At 38.3% G+C, this 16064-nt stretch overlaps 2 protein-coding genes across 2 annotated transcripts in view; one reads left to right on the forward strand and one right to left on the reverse strand.

Annotated features, from left to right (window-relative positions):
- NUDT5 (nudix hydrolase 5) overlaps nucleotides 1-6685 on the reverse strand; it is a 31532-nt gene extending 24847 nt beyond the window's left edge. The window contains exon 1 of the mRNA XM_054593577.1: nucleotides 6565-6685. The gene's annotated coding sequence lies outside the window, so the exon portion shown is untranslated. The remainder of the gene's footprint in view (nucleotides 1-6564) is intronic.
- Nucleotides 6686-6769: 84 nt separating this feature from the next.
- CDC123 (cell division cycle 123) overlaps nucleotides 6770-16064 on the forward strand; it is a 60220-nt gene continuing 50925 nt past the window's right edge. Inside the window, exons 1-2 of the mRNA XM_054593550.1 lie at nucleotides 6770-7122; nucleotides 11222-11293. Of these exons, the coding sequence (XP_054449525.1) occupies nucleotides 7049-7122; nucleotides 11222-11293 (146 nt within the window). The 5' untranslated portion in view covers nucleotides 6770-7048. The remainder of the gene's footprint in view (nucleotides 7123-11221; nucleotides 11294-16064) is intronic.

A 16064-nucleotide genomic window follows, 5' to 3' on the forward strand; every position in this document is an offset into this window, starting at 1 on the left:
ATATTAGGCCACACTACCAAGACAGGGAGTCATAGCAACTCTACCTAATAGATAGAAACATACACAGGGAGGCTGCTAAAATGAGACAAACATGGCTGAAGTGAAAGAACAGATCAAAACTCTAGAAAGAGAGCTAAATAAAATGGAGACAAGCCATCTATCAGTTGAAGAGTTCAAAACACTGCTTGTAAGGATGCTCAAGGAAATTAGTGAGAACCTCAAGAGCATAAAAAAGGTCCAATCAGAAATGAAGGATTCACTAATTGAAATAAAGAACAATTTATGGGAAGAAAAGTACAATGGATGAAGCTAAGAATCAAATCAATGACTTGGAACATAAGAAAGAAAAAAAAAAAAAAAAAAAAACCCAAAAAACAAAACACCAAAAAACAAAAAACACCAATCAGAACAAGAAGAAAAAAGAATCCAAAAGAATGAGGATACTTTAAGTAGCCTCTAAGACAACTTAAAGAAGTCCAATGTTTGCATCATAGGAGTGCCAGAAAGAGAAGAGAAAGAGCAAGAAATTGGAAATCTATTTGCAAAAATAATGAAAGAAAACGTCCCTAATTTGGTAAAGGTAATAGACATGCAAATCCGGGATGCACTGAGTCCCAAACAAGGTGGATGCAAAGTGGCCCATTCCAAGACACATTATAATTAAAATGCCAAAAGTTAAAGAGAGAAACTTAAGAGAAAAGCAGATAGTTATCTACAGGGGAGTTCCCATAAAACTGTCAGCTGATTTCTCAAAAGAAACTTTGCAGGCTAGAAGGGACCGGCATATTCAAAGTCACGAAAAGCAGGGAACAACAGCCAAGAGTGCTCTACCCAGCAAAGCTATCATTTAGAATTGAAGGGCAGATTAAAAAAACAATTAAAGGAGGAGTTCACCATCACCAAACCATTATTATATGAAATGTTAAAGGGACTTATTTAAGAAAATCAAAACTATGAACAATAAAATGGCAATACATACCTGTCAACAACTGAATCTAATAAACTATGCAAACAAGAACAGAGATAGAATCGTGGATATGGAGAGCATTTTGATCATTCCTAGCTGGGAGGGGGCATTGGAGAATGGATAAAGAGGTGAGGGGATTAAGAAATACAAACAGGTAGTTACAGAATGGCCATGGGGATGTACAATATAGGAAATGGAGTAGCCAAAGAACTTACACTCATGACCCAAGGGCATGAATGATGGTGTGGGGGTTGCCAGAGAGAGACAGGGGTGTAGGGAGGAGTTAGTTGAAGGGAGGCAAAGGAAGATAAATTCAAACAACTGTAATAGCATAATCAATAAAATATCATTTTAAAAACTTTTCTATACATATCTCAACTTCTTAAAAGCAGAAAATTGGAATCTTCAAACGTATAAGTATCACTAGAAGATTCTGAGGGAAGAGCTAGATAATCCATAATATTCTCTACGAAAAGGGTTTGTAAATCTTAAATCCCACAAAATATAGACAAAGTGGTCAGTACTACCTAATTTGGAAGAATTTAGACGTCCTTCCCTCAGCCCTGAGTCTCTTTAGGGCCAAAGGGGCCACAAGTTTCTTCAGATTTACATAAAACCTTAAGGCATTTAAGTTACCTGCTAAATCCCACAGGATTATATCTTCATAGTGTCCCTTAGATTTTCAAAGGTTACCTGGGTTAGCTAAACTCAAACTAGAAAACAGTGTTTAATCAAAAGATTAAGCCTGGGTCAGCATATGTAGCTATGCATAGTTGTTTCAGACAAATATTAAAAAATATTTGATATAATGTTAGCTAAAAAAAAAAAAACTTCAGGCATAAATTACAAAAGGCAAAAAATTAGCAAAAAGGGCTGGATTTCTCTAGGGTAATTAATACAATCAGCCCCAGAAACAGTATTCTGTAGCAATCTATTGACAGTATGAATGATAAAAATGTGATTAAAGAGTGATTTCAAAAGTGTAGTTTGAAATGGTGATGGAAAAAATTAAGAAAAAAACTATACTGATTTCCAAAATCTTCGATTATAAAAGCATCTCAAAAATACTACAGAAACAGAGTATTATTTTTAGCATCATTCTAAATGGTGTCATTTGGGGGGGCCAGTCACTACCACACCCCGCAGAAACAAATGAGGTTTCCATTCCATGCTTCATACTTCTGTCTCCATCGCTGTGATAACAGCAGCTTTCCTAAACTTACTCAATGCTATGTAGAGGCTTAAAAGTCAAGTTTAATTTAAATCTTATCCACATCACTAGCCAGAATTTAAGGTCATCTATGATGTGTGTTAAAAGAAGTACCCATGTACATAATGTTGAATGCTCTACTGTTTTAATTCACATAAGCCATTTTAATTGTTCGGTTTGAACAGTGAAAAGTCTATGGTGTGTCAAATGTATGACTTTTTCCAGGACACAAGATTTAAAATGCCTGTACAGTAGAGTCTCTAACTCTGACAGCATGGACAGTTGAAATGTTTGAATATATACTAAGTGCAAATTGACCATTATTCCTGCCCTTGGGGATCTTACTGTTTTGCAAATAACCACAGGGGCAAATGTCTGCTGTAGAGATAATGTAATACCAGAGTGCTTTACATGAGGGACAAATTACATCCATTTGGGAGTTGGGGAAAATTGTAGACTTTTAAAATGCTACCACTAAAAAGCAGTTTGATATTAACATGAGCTTTACAGACCAGGAAGGCAGGGAAAGCATTCCAAGTAGAAGACACCACCACAAACAAGGCAGACACTATATGGGGGAAGGGCTGCGAAGTTACAGGACAGTTTGCAAGCCTGGTGGTTCTCAAGCTTTCCCTCCCCAACCCCTCAAAAAACAAAGCAAAATAAAATAACCCACATATAATGGGTAATGTTACTATTTGCAGGCACAACTCCAAAGGCTCATTTGGCTAGGTGCCGTCCCCTTCCCCCAAATTTGCAGGCAAATCACCCAATCTGTTAAAAATTTTTTAACTTCCACAACTCAAAAGTCTTTCTAAGAGAAAGAGTTTATCAGGCCACTGCTAGCAAAAAAAGACTAGTCTTGGGGTATGGAATCTAAACCACCTGAAGCATATAGCTAGGTAGGAAACAGTATGTCCACCTTCCCCCAGGATTTTGCTCGCATTTTTATAGATCAGGTAGGGGGAAAGAGATGTAAGCCATTCTGAAAGGCTCCATCAATGCATTAGCTATGGAAAGAGGATGAAGGAAGGTAAGAGGGACTACTTCCAGGATGGGCAGCAGAGCCCACAAGGAAGTGTAGGATCCTTTGGATTAGCTGTGGGAAGCAGAAGGAAAATTCATATGTAAATAAGTGGGGGCTCCTGGGGTTCCATGGCGCCTGTGGCTTTTGGATAATGGGGATAATCACCACCTGGAAATTAATCCTAAATTCCAACAGATATACTGAAATGTGAGCAGTCTTGTCAGAGCTGTTTCACAGCTATTAACAGGCTGTTCTGTCAACTTCTCTGCTCCTCTGGAGCTGTTATTTTAATTCAGAACATCTCAGAACTTGTCAAACCCTAAACTGGCATGCCACAAACTTGTTATTGAAGCTCTCTTGGAGTTAGCTCTTCCAATTTTCTGCTGAAGGAAGATAAGTGATTATTTTTTTTCACAAATTTGGGATATTTCAGTATTAGTAATAACAGCTGGATTAAAATTCAGTGGGATTTAAGATTCAAGAAAAACTGAGAATCTCAAAGCCAGGCTGTGGGGTTTGCACTCAGATGACTCATTACTTTTATTCAAATTACCACCATACTTGAATTTCAAGGTGCAGTTTGCCAAGGCTGCAAAATGAAGCACAACCACAACATGAAATTATATGTTGGCTAGTCTCTCCCAGATGAAAGTTGAGTATTATAAATACCATCTATTCTCAACCAAATAAAAGATGTAGGAGGTCAAATCATAAGCAAAGATCTGACAAACTAAAGGTCAGGCAGTTGGAACAGTTTAATCACTGGGTAGAAAAATCAACAAGGCACTCTGAAAGAAATTAAGTGGGAGATCAGGGTTTGCAAAAATAACTTTATGACTTTGTGCACTGTGTGTTACAGTCAAACATCAAATGCTTGGACATGTCTAAGATGCCACTCTACATTCTTTCAGAATAATCATTTAGAAAACCACTCAATTTATAATGAAGAATCAATTAGTATTGTTCTATTTAATAATTTTGGTTACAATCAGAACTTTAAAATTTAGGTTTTCTTAAGCTAATATTTTAATCAGCCCTTTTTTTGGTACCATTTATGGTAAGATTTAGCTATTCACATCAAATGGATTCTCTTTAAGGAAGCTTTTCTTGGCTGATAACAATTGTCAGATAATGACTTTCTGTACTAAATTCGTTAATGATGGAAAGGCACTGAAAGCTTTTTGTTTTTTTTTTTTGGCAAGTATGAGGGTTGGGTGGGCAGAGTGGGAATTAACATTTTACATAAATTATGCTACTTAGTGATTTATAATCATTACATTGAGTTCTAGTCTGCTTGAGCAAGAGTGAACTGTTAATTACCCTTGGGAAATTTAATGGGTTACACTGTAACCCTTACAGGGAAGAACCTCTTGGCATCCCACAGGCAGTAGTTTGGCCTAGGGTGGTAGCAGTGGCAAAAAGATTTAATGCCTTGTAGATAAGACTTTATTACGTTTTCTAAAGCAGTTTCTGGGGAGGGGGTTTCCAAAGCTAATTCCAAGGAGATGATCTTAAAGGACACTGGGACATCAGAAGGAGAAATGGGTGGTGGGGTAGTGCACTGTTCAAATTTGGGCTCCCTCAGTTTGAGATGTTGGCAAGATTTCCAGCTGGAGAAAACCAGCAGATAATTGGAAATATCCTAGAAGGATTAGCCATGCTATGGATTCATAGAAGAAAACAATGTTTTTCATTATTTAATCTGTAACTGCACAGTAACACCCAACCATTAGGCTGCCGACATTTTCTGGTATGCATGAGAAAAAGCAACTATTTCCATTGTTGTAAAGGTTTTATTGAAGAAACTTTGTGAATATAAACATTTAATGGCTAAGTGAAGACAAACATGGTGACTAAAAAAGTGGAAGTGAATTTTGTTGTATCCATTCAAAATACTGGAGTATCTGTTGTAATGTCGATTTATTTGATGCTGGTTAAATGTGTAACAAGTTATATGAATCAGCTGTAATACTAAAGTCATTAAACAACCTCCACACTCAAGTTTCCTGGTCCCAAAATGACTGTTTTGGTTTCTGCTTTCTCTAATACATCTGCTAATTCTTATTTTCAAGAGAAAAAGACTGTACCCAAATTCACCCTGATCAGTGCTAACATTTCTTTCGCTGTACCTTGTTTATTCCTAGGTCAATCAAAACAGTATGTGAGTGACTGTCCCATCTGGCATGAGATCACTATATTCTCCTAATGTATATGGAATACTGCTTCTTTCTTCCCCTCAAAACAGGCAGGATTGCATAATCCTGGACCTCAGAAGTACTTATGAATTACTACTGTTGCCCTCTCCCTCAACAAACACTATTTACCTCTGCTTTGAGAACGTATCTTTAAAAGTAATGCTCCCAACTAAACCACTCAGCCAGTAGCATTTTTGAGAAAAATAAAACATGAAACAATGCATTCTTAGGGGGAAGAATTTCTAACCCCAGGCAGGCAGAGGACCTAGTAATTACTCTAATGAATACGTAAGAGGCCTGTAGTCAGGTTCCTACCCTTCCAATTTAAAACTGTTTAGATGGACCAGTAAGTTGTGCAATATAAAGTAGGCATCTAAAATGTGCATCTTTAGGCTTAGGTGCCAAGGATAACCCCAAGGCATGGAACTGTAAGAGGCAAGCGCTGGGTTTAAAAGGCGTTTCTCAGCTGGTAGTTATTTCTCTTTAATTCAAGAAACAAGTGAACTTCCTTAATATGCTAGTTTCTGGTTACCACCTGACAGGTCAGTTTGTAAGGAGAAAGGAAAATAGATGATAGGGTGATAGGGAGGGAAGGAAAGGGCGGAAAAGCAACGATATTTCGAGTTCGAGGTAGGATTTTGCCAGTCTTACGATTCCAGCATGGCATGGATACTGACAAAATCTGGCTTTTCCAGACTACTGCTTTTGCAGAGCTGGTATAAATGAACTTGATGCTCAAAGGAGAAACCTCTCCTCTTCCTTCTATTCTCCCAAATGTACCTCGCCTCTTGTACTTCCAAAGTCTCACTCCCTAGAATCGTAGAGATGGGATTCTTTCCCTATTTCTTATGACACTCCTCCACGAAAGAAGCGGAGTCATTCCCCTCTTTGCAGATGCCTCAATCACTGCACTCAAATTAATATTTAACTGTGATGTTTTCTGATTTCTGAACTCCCGAGTAACTCAAGCTCTTCTAATCCGGTTCCCGGTTTCCCCAAGAAGTTGGCCCGCCTTTCCGCGCCTCTGCAGCGGCCGCCCCCTAACTGCCCGGGAAGCGATCACAGTGCAAACGAGGGAGCTGCGCGCGTGGCTGCCCGGACGCTCAAGTGCTCCCGCCCTCTTCCCCAAACAGATCTTGTACGTGATTGGCCCGCGCTCAGTTACCTACTCCAAGGTGTGGGGTGAAGGAAAGGGTACTCCTTTGGGAAAGGGGATGGTAGAAGAAAGCACGAGTCCAACGCTGCAGTCTCCAGAGATGCCGGCGCTACTGACTGAGTCAGCCGCGCCTCGCACTTATAAGAGGACTTCCCTCTCCCGGCACCCGTAGAACCCCAGCCGGTGACACATTTAGAGGATTACCTTCCGGGGCAGTGCGCGTCCAGGAGAGAAAGCGGAGGCGTGCAGTTCTTAAAGACCCCTTCTCAGTACTTCGGAGTTCCATTCCCAGAACCCGAACTGTGGTGTGTATGTATATACACTAAAAGTACTCCCCACAATTCTTTGCTCCCTTTCCTAGCACTTCCTCCTTATTTTATGGACCGGAAGAGTCCGGGAGCCAAAAGAGCTCGGCAGGCACTTCCGGAACTGGAGAAGTGGGTTCCGGAAGGGTGTTGGAGGGGGAGAGAGAGAGGACGGAGGCCGCTGGAGGATGAAGAAGGAGCATGTGCTGCACTGTCAGTTCTCTGCATGGTACCCATTGTTCCGAAGCCTTACCATCAAGAGGTAAGACGGGAGGGGCTAAGCCAGGGCCATGGCAAAAGGGAACTACGACATTTTGGGCGAATTCTAATTCCATTAAAAAAAAAAAATGCAGGCCTTGTAACGACTGGATAGGAGCACCAGGGCCAAGATTTCGACTTCATAGTGGTATTTCAGGTGGGGAGATTAATGAAGTCGATCTGTATTTGCCGTGAGTTCTGTTGCTTATCAGGTTGTGCTAGAGCGGGTAAAAGGATATGTCATGGTTCAGAGAAGGTGAGAGGCTGCTGAGTAGTAGTTTAAGCCAGTTTAGACTTGGGAGTTAATCATTGTTTTTAGAATTACCAGAGAGAGGAGGTGATCAGAACTGGGGAGTCCCGTCTTTGCCACTTACTAAATCCACCGGGGGACTTACTTGCTTCCAGTGTGATAAAATAAGAACAATGATACACACCCCATCTCAAATTATATTGTGAAGCTCCAGTGTGACAGTGTATATGGAAGGCGTTAGTAAAGTATAATTATATATTGTCAAGGATGGTCATATACTGCGAGAGGAAGCTATCCGGAAAAGTTGTGGAACAGTATTTGTTTTCTAGTTCTCTAGTCTACCAACGAGAAATCCATCCCTATTTTGCAGGGCAGGCATAGGATTAACTGTTTCATCCTTCACCCAGGAGATTCAGATTTTGTAGGCAAGGCAGCTAGCAGAATATCGCCAGATGTTCAAAAGCAATCATAACTCTGGAGTATTATGCATGAGTAGGCATTCATTCACTAGGAGGGATAGATCAAAGAACTGCATGTGCATGGGTAGGATTTTCTGTAATTTAGGCCAACATTGCTGCTTATTTAGATATTTACTGTCTCTTGTTTTTCATTCTGTCCTCTTAATGCAGAGAGTGTGAAGGCAGAGGAAAACTGTCTTGAAATCCAGAGGGACTGAAAGAGCATAAGGAGATTATTCAAGACTGTTTTTTTCCATTCTCTTATTCATACATAGAATCTGCTTCCTGTTACCCATGGTGTAATGCAGGTTAGAGCAGCTCAAAGGAAGATAAGCTTTGCATTTGAAGATGGTAAAAGTCATACCAAAGCAAAAAAAAAAATAGCTTGAGTAGCAGCTGTGGACATTACCTCCTATCATAGAAGTAGTCTTATATGATATGCCAATCCTTCGTTACCTGACATAATTTAATTAGGCTTTGGGTTTGAGGTGGTGATAGAGTCATTTATTTTGGGTTGGTATTATATAAGGTATGTTTGTGAACCTGTCAAGACATTTTTGCACTGAGTTCACTTAAAACTGACATTTGCTTTCTGTGCAGTTCTTTTGTAACCTCTGGTGCCCTCAGCAGTGAAGTACAATGGTTAAGAATTGGAATCTGAGTCAGGGCCATCTGCCTGGCTTTGAGTTTTGGTTCCACCAGCATCTTCAGCAAAGAGCTTAATCTTTCTAAGTGCCATCTGGAAAATTGAGACCATAATAAGATTGTCATGGGCATTAAATGAGATAAAGCATTTAAAATGCTTGCCACTGTTTTTGGCATGTAGTAAAAATATGCTGCATGTTGTTACATTTTTAATTTAATCAAAGAGCCATTGAAGCAAAATAATTTTAGTTCACTTAAAATGTGTAACATTCCTGTTAAGCTGAGTGAGAGTGAAAAATAAACCAAGAGGTGGGATTTTCTGAACTGTCCATGACTAAGGTGTTTTTCCTGAAACCATTCTTAACTCTGTTTAAAACTCTTCAGTCTAGTTAGCTCTGTGGTAGTATCACTGGACCTAAAATATGGCAGGATACCCCTCACAGCCCCGGCCAATATGGTGGAATTGTATTAGCTTTGTCATTGCCATTGTCAGCTTTAATGCTGAGAGACTCTTCTGGCTTTTGACTCAGCATTATTATCTGGTGTGTATTAACTATGGTTCAGAGATGATTATGCAGGTAAGAATAGAAGTAATTTTTTGAGAAGTTCTAGAATTTTGATTCAAGCTTACAAAAAAATTAGCTGGAAGACTTTGGGCCATCCACTTTATCTTTCTAAATCTTTCTTTTCTCAAACATGTAAGTCATGTTACTCTTGTAAAGGCCCCTTCTACCTCTAAAATTTCATTAGGATAACTTGTCTGTAAAAAAAAGAACTGTATCAACCTGATGGTGTATTCTGTCATTTAATTCTTTTACATCTGCCAGTTAAGCCTCATTGGATTCTTGCCTGCATAATGTATTTCAGTGACCGATTTAAGCTCTTCTTTGACAGCCTTTCTCATAAATCATGCCTGGTAATGACTTATTCATGGCTTCAGTCTTTCAGGCACTCTTCCTTTTTCCTCCAAGTTTTGGTAGTACTTGGTATGTCTTGGCACAGCACTTAAGCTACTCTGCTGTGATTTTTTTTTCTTTTCCCCCTCATAGGCTTTGCATTCTTAATGGAACCACCTTAGTATTTTCCTTAACTTACTTAACATAATGCAAGATAATGTCATGAGGATGACTTTAGAATTGTGACTGTAGAACTTAGTGACTCATAAGAACTAGAATCCAATGTGATGTCAGCTAATATCTATAGGAGTTGTAGACTGTCAAATAGGAAGAGTATGCAAACAATTCAGAATGGAATCAAACAGTAAATAGATATGTTGAATCTTATCAAGGGATGATACAATCTGGAGGAAAAGTCCAGATTCAGATCAGACTTGAGAATTAGTAGAACTCAAAAACAAATGACATGGACTCTGAAATAATCTACTTGGGGAGTGAGGGACTTTATTAACATAAAAGAAAGCTCTATCTGCTCTCACCATGGTCAAGAAAATCACCCTAGACTTGTAGGAGCTGGTGTCCCTGCCAGCATTTCTCAGTCTCAAGCCCCTGAGAAGAAGTAAATTTCACATTTTCTTGGAAAGGTTTTCTCTAATTCTGTTGGGACGATATTACTTTAGGAGGTATCTTTAATCCCTGGAGAACTAGATTAAATACAGAGGTGATGAACTAATTCAAACCTAATAGTTTTTATCTTTTTTTTCTAAGTTTATTTAATATCTTTAAAAATTTTGCCATTTTGAGGATAATTAGCATATATAAAAAACAGATTAGCCTTGTGGTTCCAATTTAAATTGTATAATTAGTTTAGACTGTGCTACAGTCTAAATCCTGTGTTGGATTTGGCAGTTAAACTGTAAGAAAAATTTTCACATTTTAAATAATATTGGAATGTTTGCAAGAACCTTAAATTCGTAATACTTAAAGGTTAATTTGCTCGTTTCATGAGCGTTAAATACCTTACTTGTAATTAGTTGACATACAGGCGTGGCCAAAAGTATTGGGTTAGTCAAAAAGTCCATTACAGTTTTTCTGTACAATGGCTCTAGTAGTGCTTAGTTGTCTTCAACTTCATTAGAAACAACTTTGTTAGATTGTATTGTGACAGCTGTCCTATCAGTGTGCATTTTAAAAGAGCTTATCAAAATTGGTGAATGTTTGTGCAGCCATTTTAATATTGGAGATGGAATTAAACTAAAGCATGGCCAGTTAAGGAGCTTTATTGCCCTGGTGATCAGTTAAGTATGAAGCCACTGAAACACATCCACACTCAGGCTTATGTGCTCATTGCCAACCAAAGAATGATTTTCAGAATTGTAAGTCAACTTCTGCCCTCTCTCCTAGAAGGTCATCAGGTGCTATTCATCTTCTGGTTTGTTCGTTGCATTTCCTGTGTTGTTGCAATTGTCTGCTGCTCTCTAATTTCTGAAGGCACATAATCATTGTACTCAGAATTTTTTTGAGTTTGTTGCTTTCATACTGTGATTTCAACCTGCTCCTTTGGATTTGGCTGACTTGTGTTTCTTTACCACAAAGACAGTTGTGGTAATTTTATGGACCTAATTTAGCTTATCGCAGTATTTGTTCATATTATTCTAATTCCTAGCTTGCTCACACCAAATGTATATCATTAATACTTCCCACTTCATATATGGGAAAATAATGGGAACAAGTAATTAAAAAACTGAGTTTGGAATGTTTTTCTCTCTGCTTATGCTTGGTCTTTTAAAATGATGCCCTTTTTTTTTTGATATATTCTTTTCTTTTTTTTTTCTTTATTTTTTTCTTTTTTAGTGTTATTCTCCCACTTCCTCAGAATGTGAAGGATTATTTACTTGATGATGGAACCCTGGTGGTTTCAGGAAGGTAAAGTATATCAAAAAAACATTTTTAATACTTTTATCATAAAGGAATGTTGTACTTATTAAATCTCAGCTATTGCCATGTGAAATAAATATATTAGCTTTGGCACCTTTCTCTCACCCTCTTTTTTTTCCTATCTAAAATTATGTGCTAATCTTTATCCTGTATTTTTTGTCAATGCTCAGTTACTAAGATTTTCAAAATTGAATACTTCCTTCTCTAATAATTGCTAGTTATGAAATTGGGCAATTCCTTTCTGCCTTTAGAAAATGTATGTAATGATAACTATTCCTTCTGGAAATGGGGAGGGCTGGGGGTAGGAGGAAGAGGGCCTGTTAGCACCCTTTGAGGTTCTTCAGTTTTTAAGATTAAAAATTCATGTTCCTTGCAAACAGAAAGGTTTACTAGGGTGTATCATTTAAGTCCTTAGCATTTTGTTCCCCACGGTTAACTCACCATGGCCCCACCTCCACCTTCTTTGTTCATATAGTTCCTCTATTTGTAAAAGGAAGAAGTTACTATGCTTTAGTCTTTCTAGTGTGAACTTAAAAATGTTTAAGCAATATACAATTTAATGATGTTCCTATGTGTTCATTCAGGTCTCTGCTTAGAAGTCATGTTACCTTAATGCTCATATATCATCAGCCTAATACTAACCCTTGCTGGTATTGTACATCGCTCTTTTTTTGCAATTCTAAAAAATTTGTTTTATGTGGTAAAATATAGATAACATAAAGTTTACCAATATTAACTGTTTTAAAGTTTATAATTTATTGGTATTAAGTACATTTAAATATTGTGCAACCATCACCACCATCCATCTCCAGAGCTTTTTTCATCTTGTAAAACTGATAGCTCTCTGTGCCTATCTGTTTTCTTGTCTGATATCATAGAGCTAACCTCATAGAGTTGTGGCAGGAATAACAGAATATGTAAAATGTTTAGCGCAATGTCTAGGATGTTGTACGCTCTTAAGAAATACTAACTGCTCTCAGATCATCATTAATTTCAGTCTGCATATTAAACAAACACACCAGTAAAAATAAAAGTGAAAAATTGTGATGATGCTATGAAGGAAATGGGGAGGGCACTGACATATTAAGTTACTGGGGGTGGTAGTTGGGCAAAGGATCACAGAGAGGGTCAGAAAATACTCTGAAGAAGTAACTTATGAGCCTCTAAGATATGAAGTGTGGGTGGAAGGTAGTCAGTTAAGGGTGGAGGGAAGAACCTTCCAGGCTGAGGTAACAGCTTAGGAAGAGCTCTGAGTTACAGATCTTCACATACAAGAAACATGCAGTAAGAGAGGGTCCTGTGGTTGGAGCATGGTAGGGTTGAGTGGTACGAGACTCAGTTGTTGAAATGAGTGAGGTGGTTAGGGTTCAGGTTGAGGTATGTGTGAGGGAGTCATGTTAAAGATTCTCGAATTTATTGTGAGTTCAATAGGAAGGTATTGAAGGACTCTGAGCAAGAGAGAGGCTTCAGCAGATTTCAGTTTGTGAACAGTGACTGGTTATTGTATGGGACTTGCAGACCAGTTAGAGAGATTACGTTGGACCAAGTGAGAACGGATCGTGGCTTGAACTGAGATCGTGATACTAGAGTGGGAAAAGTGAATGGAGTTTATGCCTTCGGAACTTGGTCATGGAGAAGGAAGTGGCAAGAATTACTCTCATTTCTTTTTGAAAATTATGGCTATAATTTAAATGAGATACATTTACAATAAAACACGGATTTTGAAGGTACAATTTGATAAGTTTTGATAAATATGTACACCTATTTCACCACCACTCCCTAGAAAACATTGACCATTTCCATTTCCCAGAAAGTCCCTCATGTCCCTTTTTGGTCCTTGTACGTACCCCTTCCCATCCAGGCAAATACGGGTCTCATTTCTATCTCCATAGCTTAGTTTTGTCAGTTCTAGAACTTCATGTAAGTGGGATCATATAGTATGTATGTTTCTGTGTTGGGCTTCTTTAATTCAATATAATGCTTAATGCTTTTGAGATTAATCTGTGTTGGGTTTCATCATGGAGTAACTTTCTTCACACATGTCTTTTTGAAGCTCAGTATTTGTGTTTTGTGTGTGGACTCAGGTATGTATCCCTCTCAGCACATTCCTTGCTATACTAACCTTTCTGTCTGCCTGAGTTCAGATAATAAGTTTGTGAATGAGTATGTGTGTTTAAACTAATTATTTATGGAACTTCATAGCTGCATCTGTTACTATACTATGTGAGTATTTTAGCTCTTTTATAGTAGAGATGATCACTTAAACCAGGCCCACAAATTGAGTGTGTCTCAGATGGTCTGACTCTCAGTGCTTCCAAGTTACTAATCCTCACCGTCCCTTTTTGGCCGCAATTTCTTTCTTTCCTGATCTGTTTGTCTTAAGGCAGAAAAAAAATAGATGCCAATTATAAAATACATGTTAGATATTTTCGTGTTTTGAACCATCACAACTCTGCCAGGAAATAACCTCTGGAGATGATATTAACAAATAATAGTGTAACTATACTGTTAAGAAATGGTTCCACTCAAATTTGTTAAGGGTGTATTATGTATTGAGTGTTCTGTTAGCAATTATCGGAAACACTGTTCCTCCTCTGTAAATCAAGAACTTGACACATTGGTTTAATCAGTTAGTCAGTCTGTTGAGATTTTTGTTAATATATATCAGTTTTCTCAATTTTAATCAACCTTTTTTTAATTCTATAGAATTAAGTTTCTAGATGCACAAAAATATGAACCAGATGGGCTCACGTGTTAGCTTGTGCATGGGGTAAAGTTTCCGAGGCTCTATAATTCTTGGCACTGGGCAGATCCTCTGTTGGTCTTGCCAAGGTCACTTATGCAGCTGTAATGATATGGTGGCTTGACCAAATGGGATGGTTTTAAGATGGCCTCATTCACAGGTCTGGTGGCTGATGGTGACTGTCAGCTGGACCTCTCTTTCCATGTGGTCTCATCCTCAAAAAGACTAATCTTAGCTTCTTTACATAGTGGTGGTTGTGTTCCTAAAAAGTGAGAATGGAAGCTGAAATGACCTTTTTGACGCCTAGGCTCAGAATCACAAGTGATCACTTCTCCTGCCTTTTGTTGGTCACAGTGAGTCTTAAAATCAGTCTAAATGAAAGGGATGGGAAAATAAATGCTATTTCTTCATGGAAAGACTAGCGAACTCACCCTTCAAAACGGTTTATCTAATGTGATGGGAAGAATTACTGTAGCTATCTTTGCACATTATCTAAGGTTTTTTTTCCCTTTCTCCCGTTCACTGTGCTACGTCCTTGTGGGACCTTGCATTCTGGAGACTTACATATATTTTTCAGTTTGGGAACATTTAAAAATATGTCTTTGATAATTTCCTCTTATTTTCTTGCTTCGGTTTCTGGAACTCCACTGTTACTTAGACGTTGGATCTGCTGGATTAATTCTCTGTATTTTATTATTTCTTCTCTATTGTCTGTTTCTTTGTTGTTTTAGTTTTACTTGCTAGGTAATTTCCTTGATTTGCCATTAATTTTGAATTTTCAAATTTCACCTGTTTTCAGTTTCTGCAAGTTCAGTCTTCCCTTTTGTTCCTTTGTTATAGCCTCCTGTTTTTTTTTTCATGGATACATTATCTTCTTTTATCTTTTAAATTTTTTTTTTTATTGTTCAAATACATTTGTCTCCATTTTCCTGTCACCATTTTCCTCTGCCCCACCCACCCCTACTTCCCACCCTCGCACTTTGGCTTTGTCCATGGGTCCTTTATACATGTTCCTTGATTTTACTCTTCCCCTTCTTTTACCCGTTATCCTCCTTGCTCCTCCCCTCTCCTTACTATCAGTTTGTTTTTTCTTTCAATGTTGCTGATAATATTTTACTTGCTTGTTTGTTTTGTTGATTAGGTTCTACTTAGAGTTGATCATATGGTATTTGTCTTTCACCCCCTGGCTTATTTCATTTAGCATAATGCTTTCCAGTTCCGTCCATGCTATTTGCAAAGGGTAGTAGCTCGCTCTTTCTGCTGCGTAGTATTCCATTCTGTAAATGTACCATAGTTTTTTGATCCACTCATTTATTGATGGGCACTTAGGTTGCTTCCAGCATTTGGCTATTGTAAATTGTGCTGCTATGAACATTGGGCTGTATAGGTTCCTTTGAATTGGTGTTTTGAGATTCTTGGGGTATAATCCCAGCAGTGGAATTGCTGGGTCAAAAGGCAGTTTCATTTTTAGCTTTTTGAGGAAATTCCAAGCTGTTTTCCACAGTGGCTGCACCAGTCTGCATTCCCACCAACAGTGTACTAAGGTTCCCTTTTCTCTACAACCTCGCCAGCACTTGTTATTCATTGATTTGTTTATGATGGCCATTCTGACTGGTGTGAAGTGGTATCTCATTGTGGTTTTAATTTACATCTCTCTGATGGCTAGTGATGCTGAGCATCCTTTCATATGTCTCCGGGCCCTCTGTATGTCCTCCTTGGAGAAGTGTCTGTTCGGGTCCTTTGCCCATTTTTTAATTGGATTGTTTGTCTTCCTGAAGTGGAGTTGTGTGAGTTGTTTATATATTTTGGAGGTCAGACCCTTGTGCGAGGTATCATTAGCAAATATATTTTCCCATGTGATTGGTTCCCATTTCATTTTGCTGATGTTTTTATTAGCCGTGCAGAAGCTTCTTATTTTGATGAAGTCCCATTTGTTTATTCTTTCCTTTATGTCCCTTTATGTCTAGGGGACATATCAGTGAAAATACTGCTGCATGGAATATTTGAGAGTTTCCT

This window comes from Pteronotus mesoamericanus, unplaced genomic scaffold (genome assembly GCF_021234165.1).
Source record: "Pteronotus mesoamericanus isolate MK-2021 breed Mesoamerican mustached bat unplaced genomic scaffold, CSHL_Meso_final contig_130, whole genome shotgun sequence".
NCBI lineage: Eukaryota > Metazoa > Chordata > Mammalia > Chiroptera > Mormoopidae > Pteronotus > Pteronotus mesoamericanus.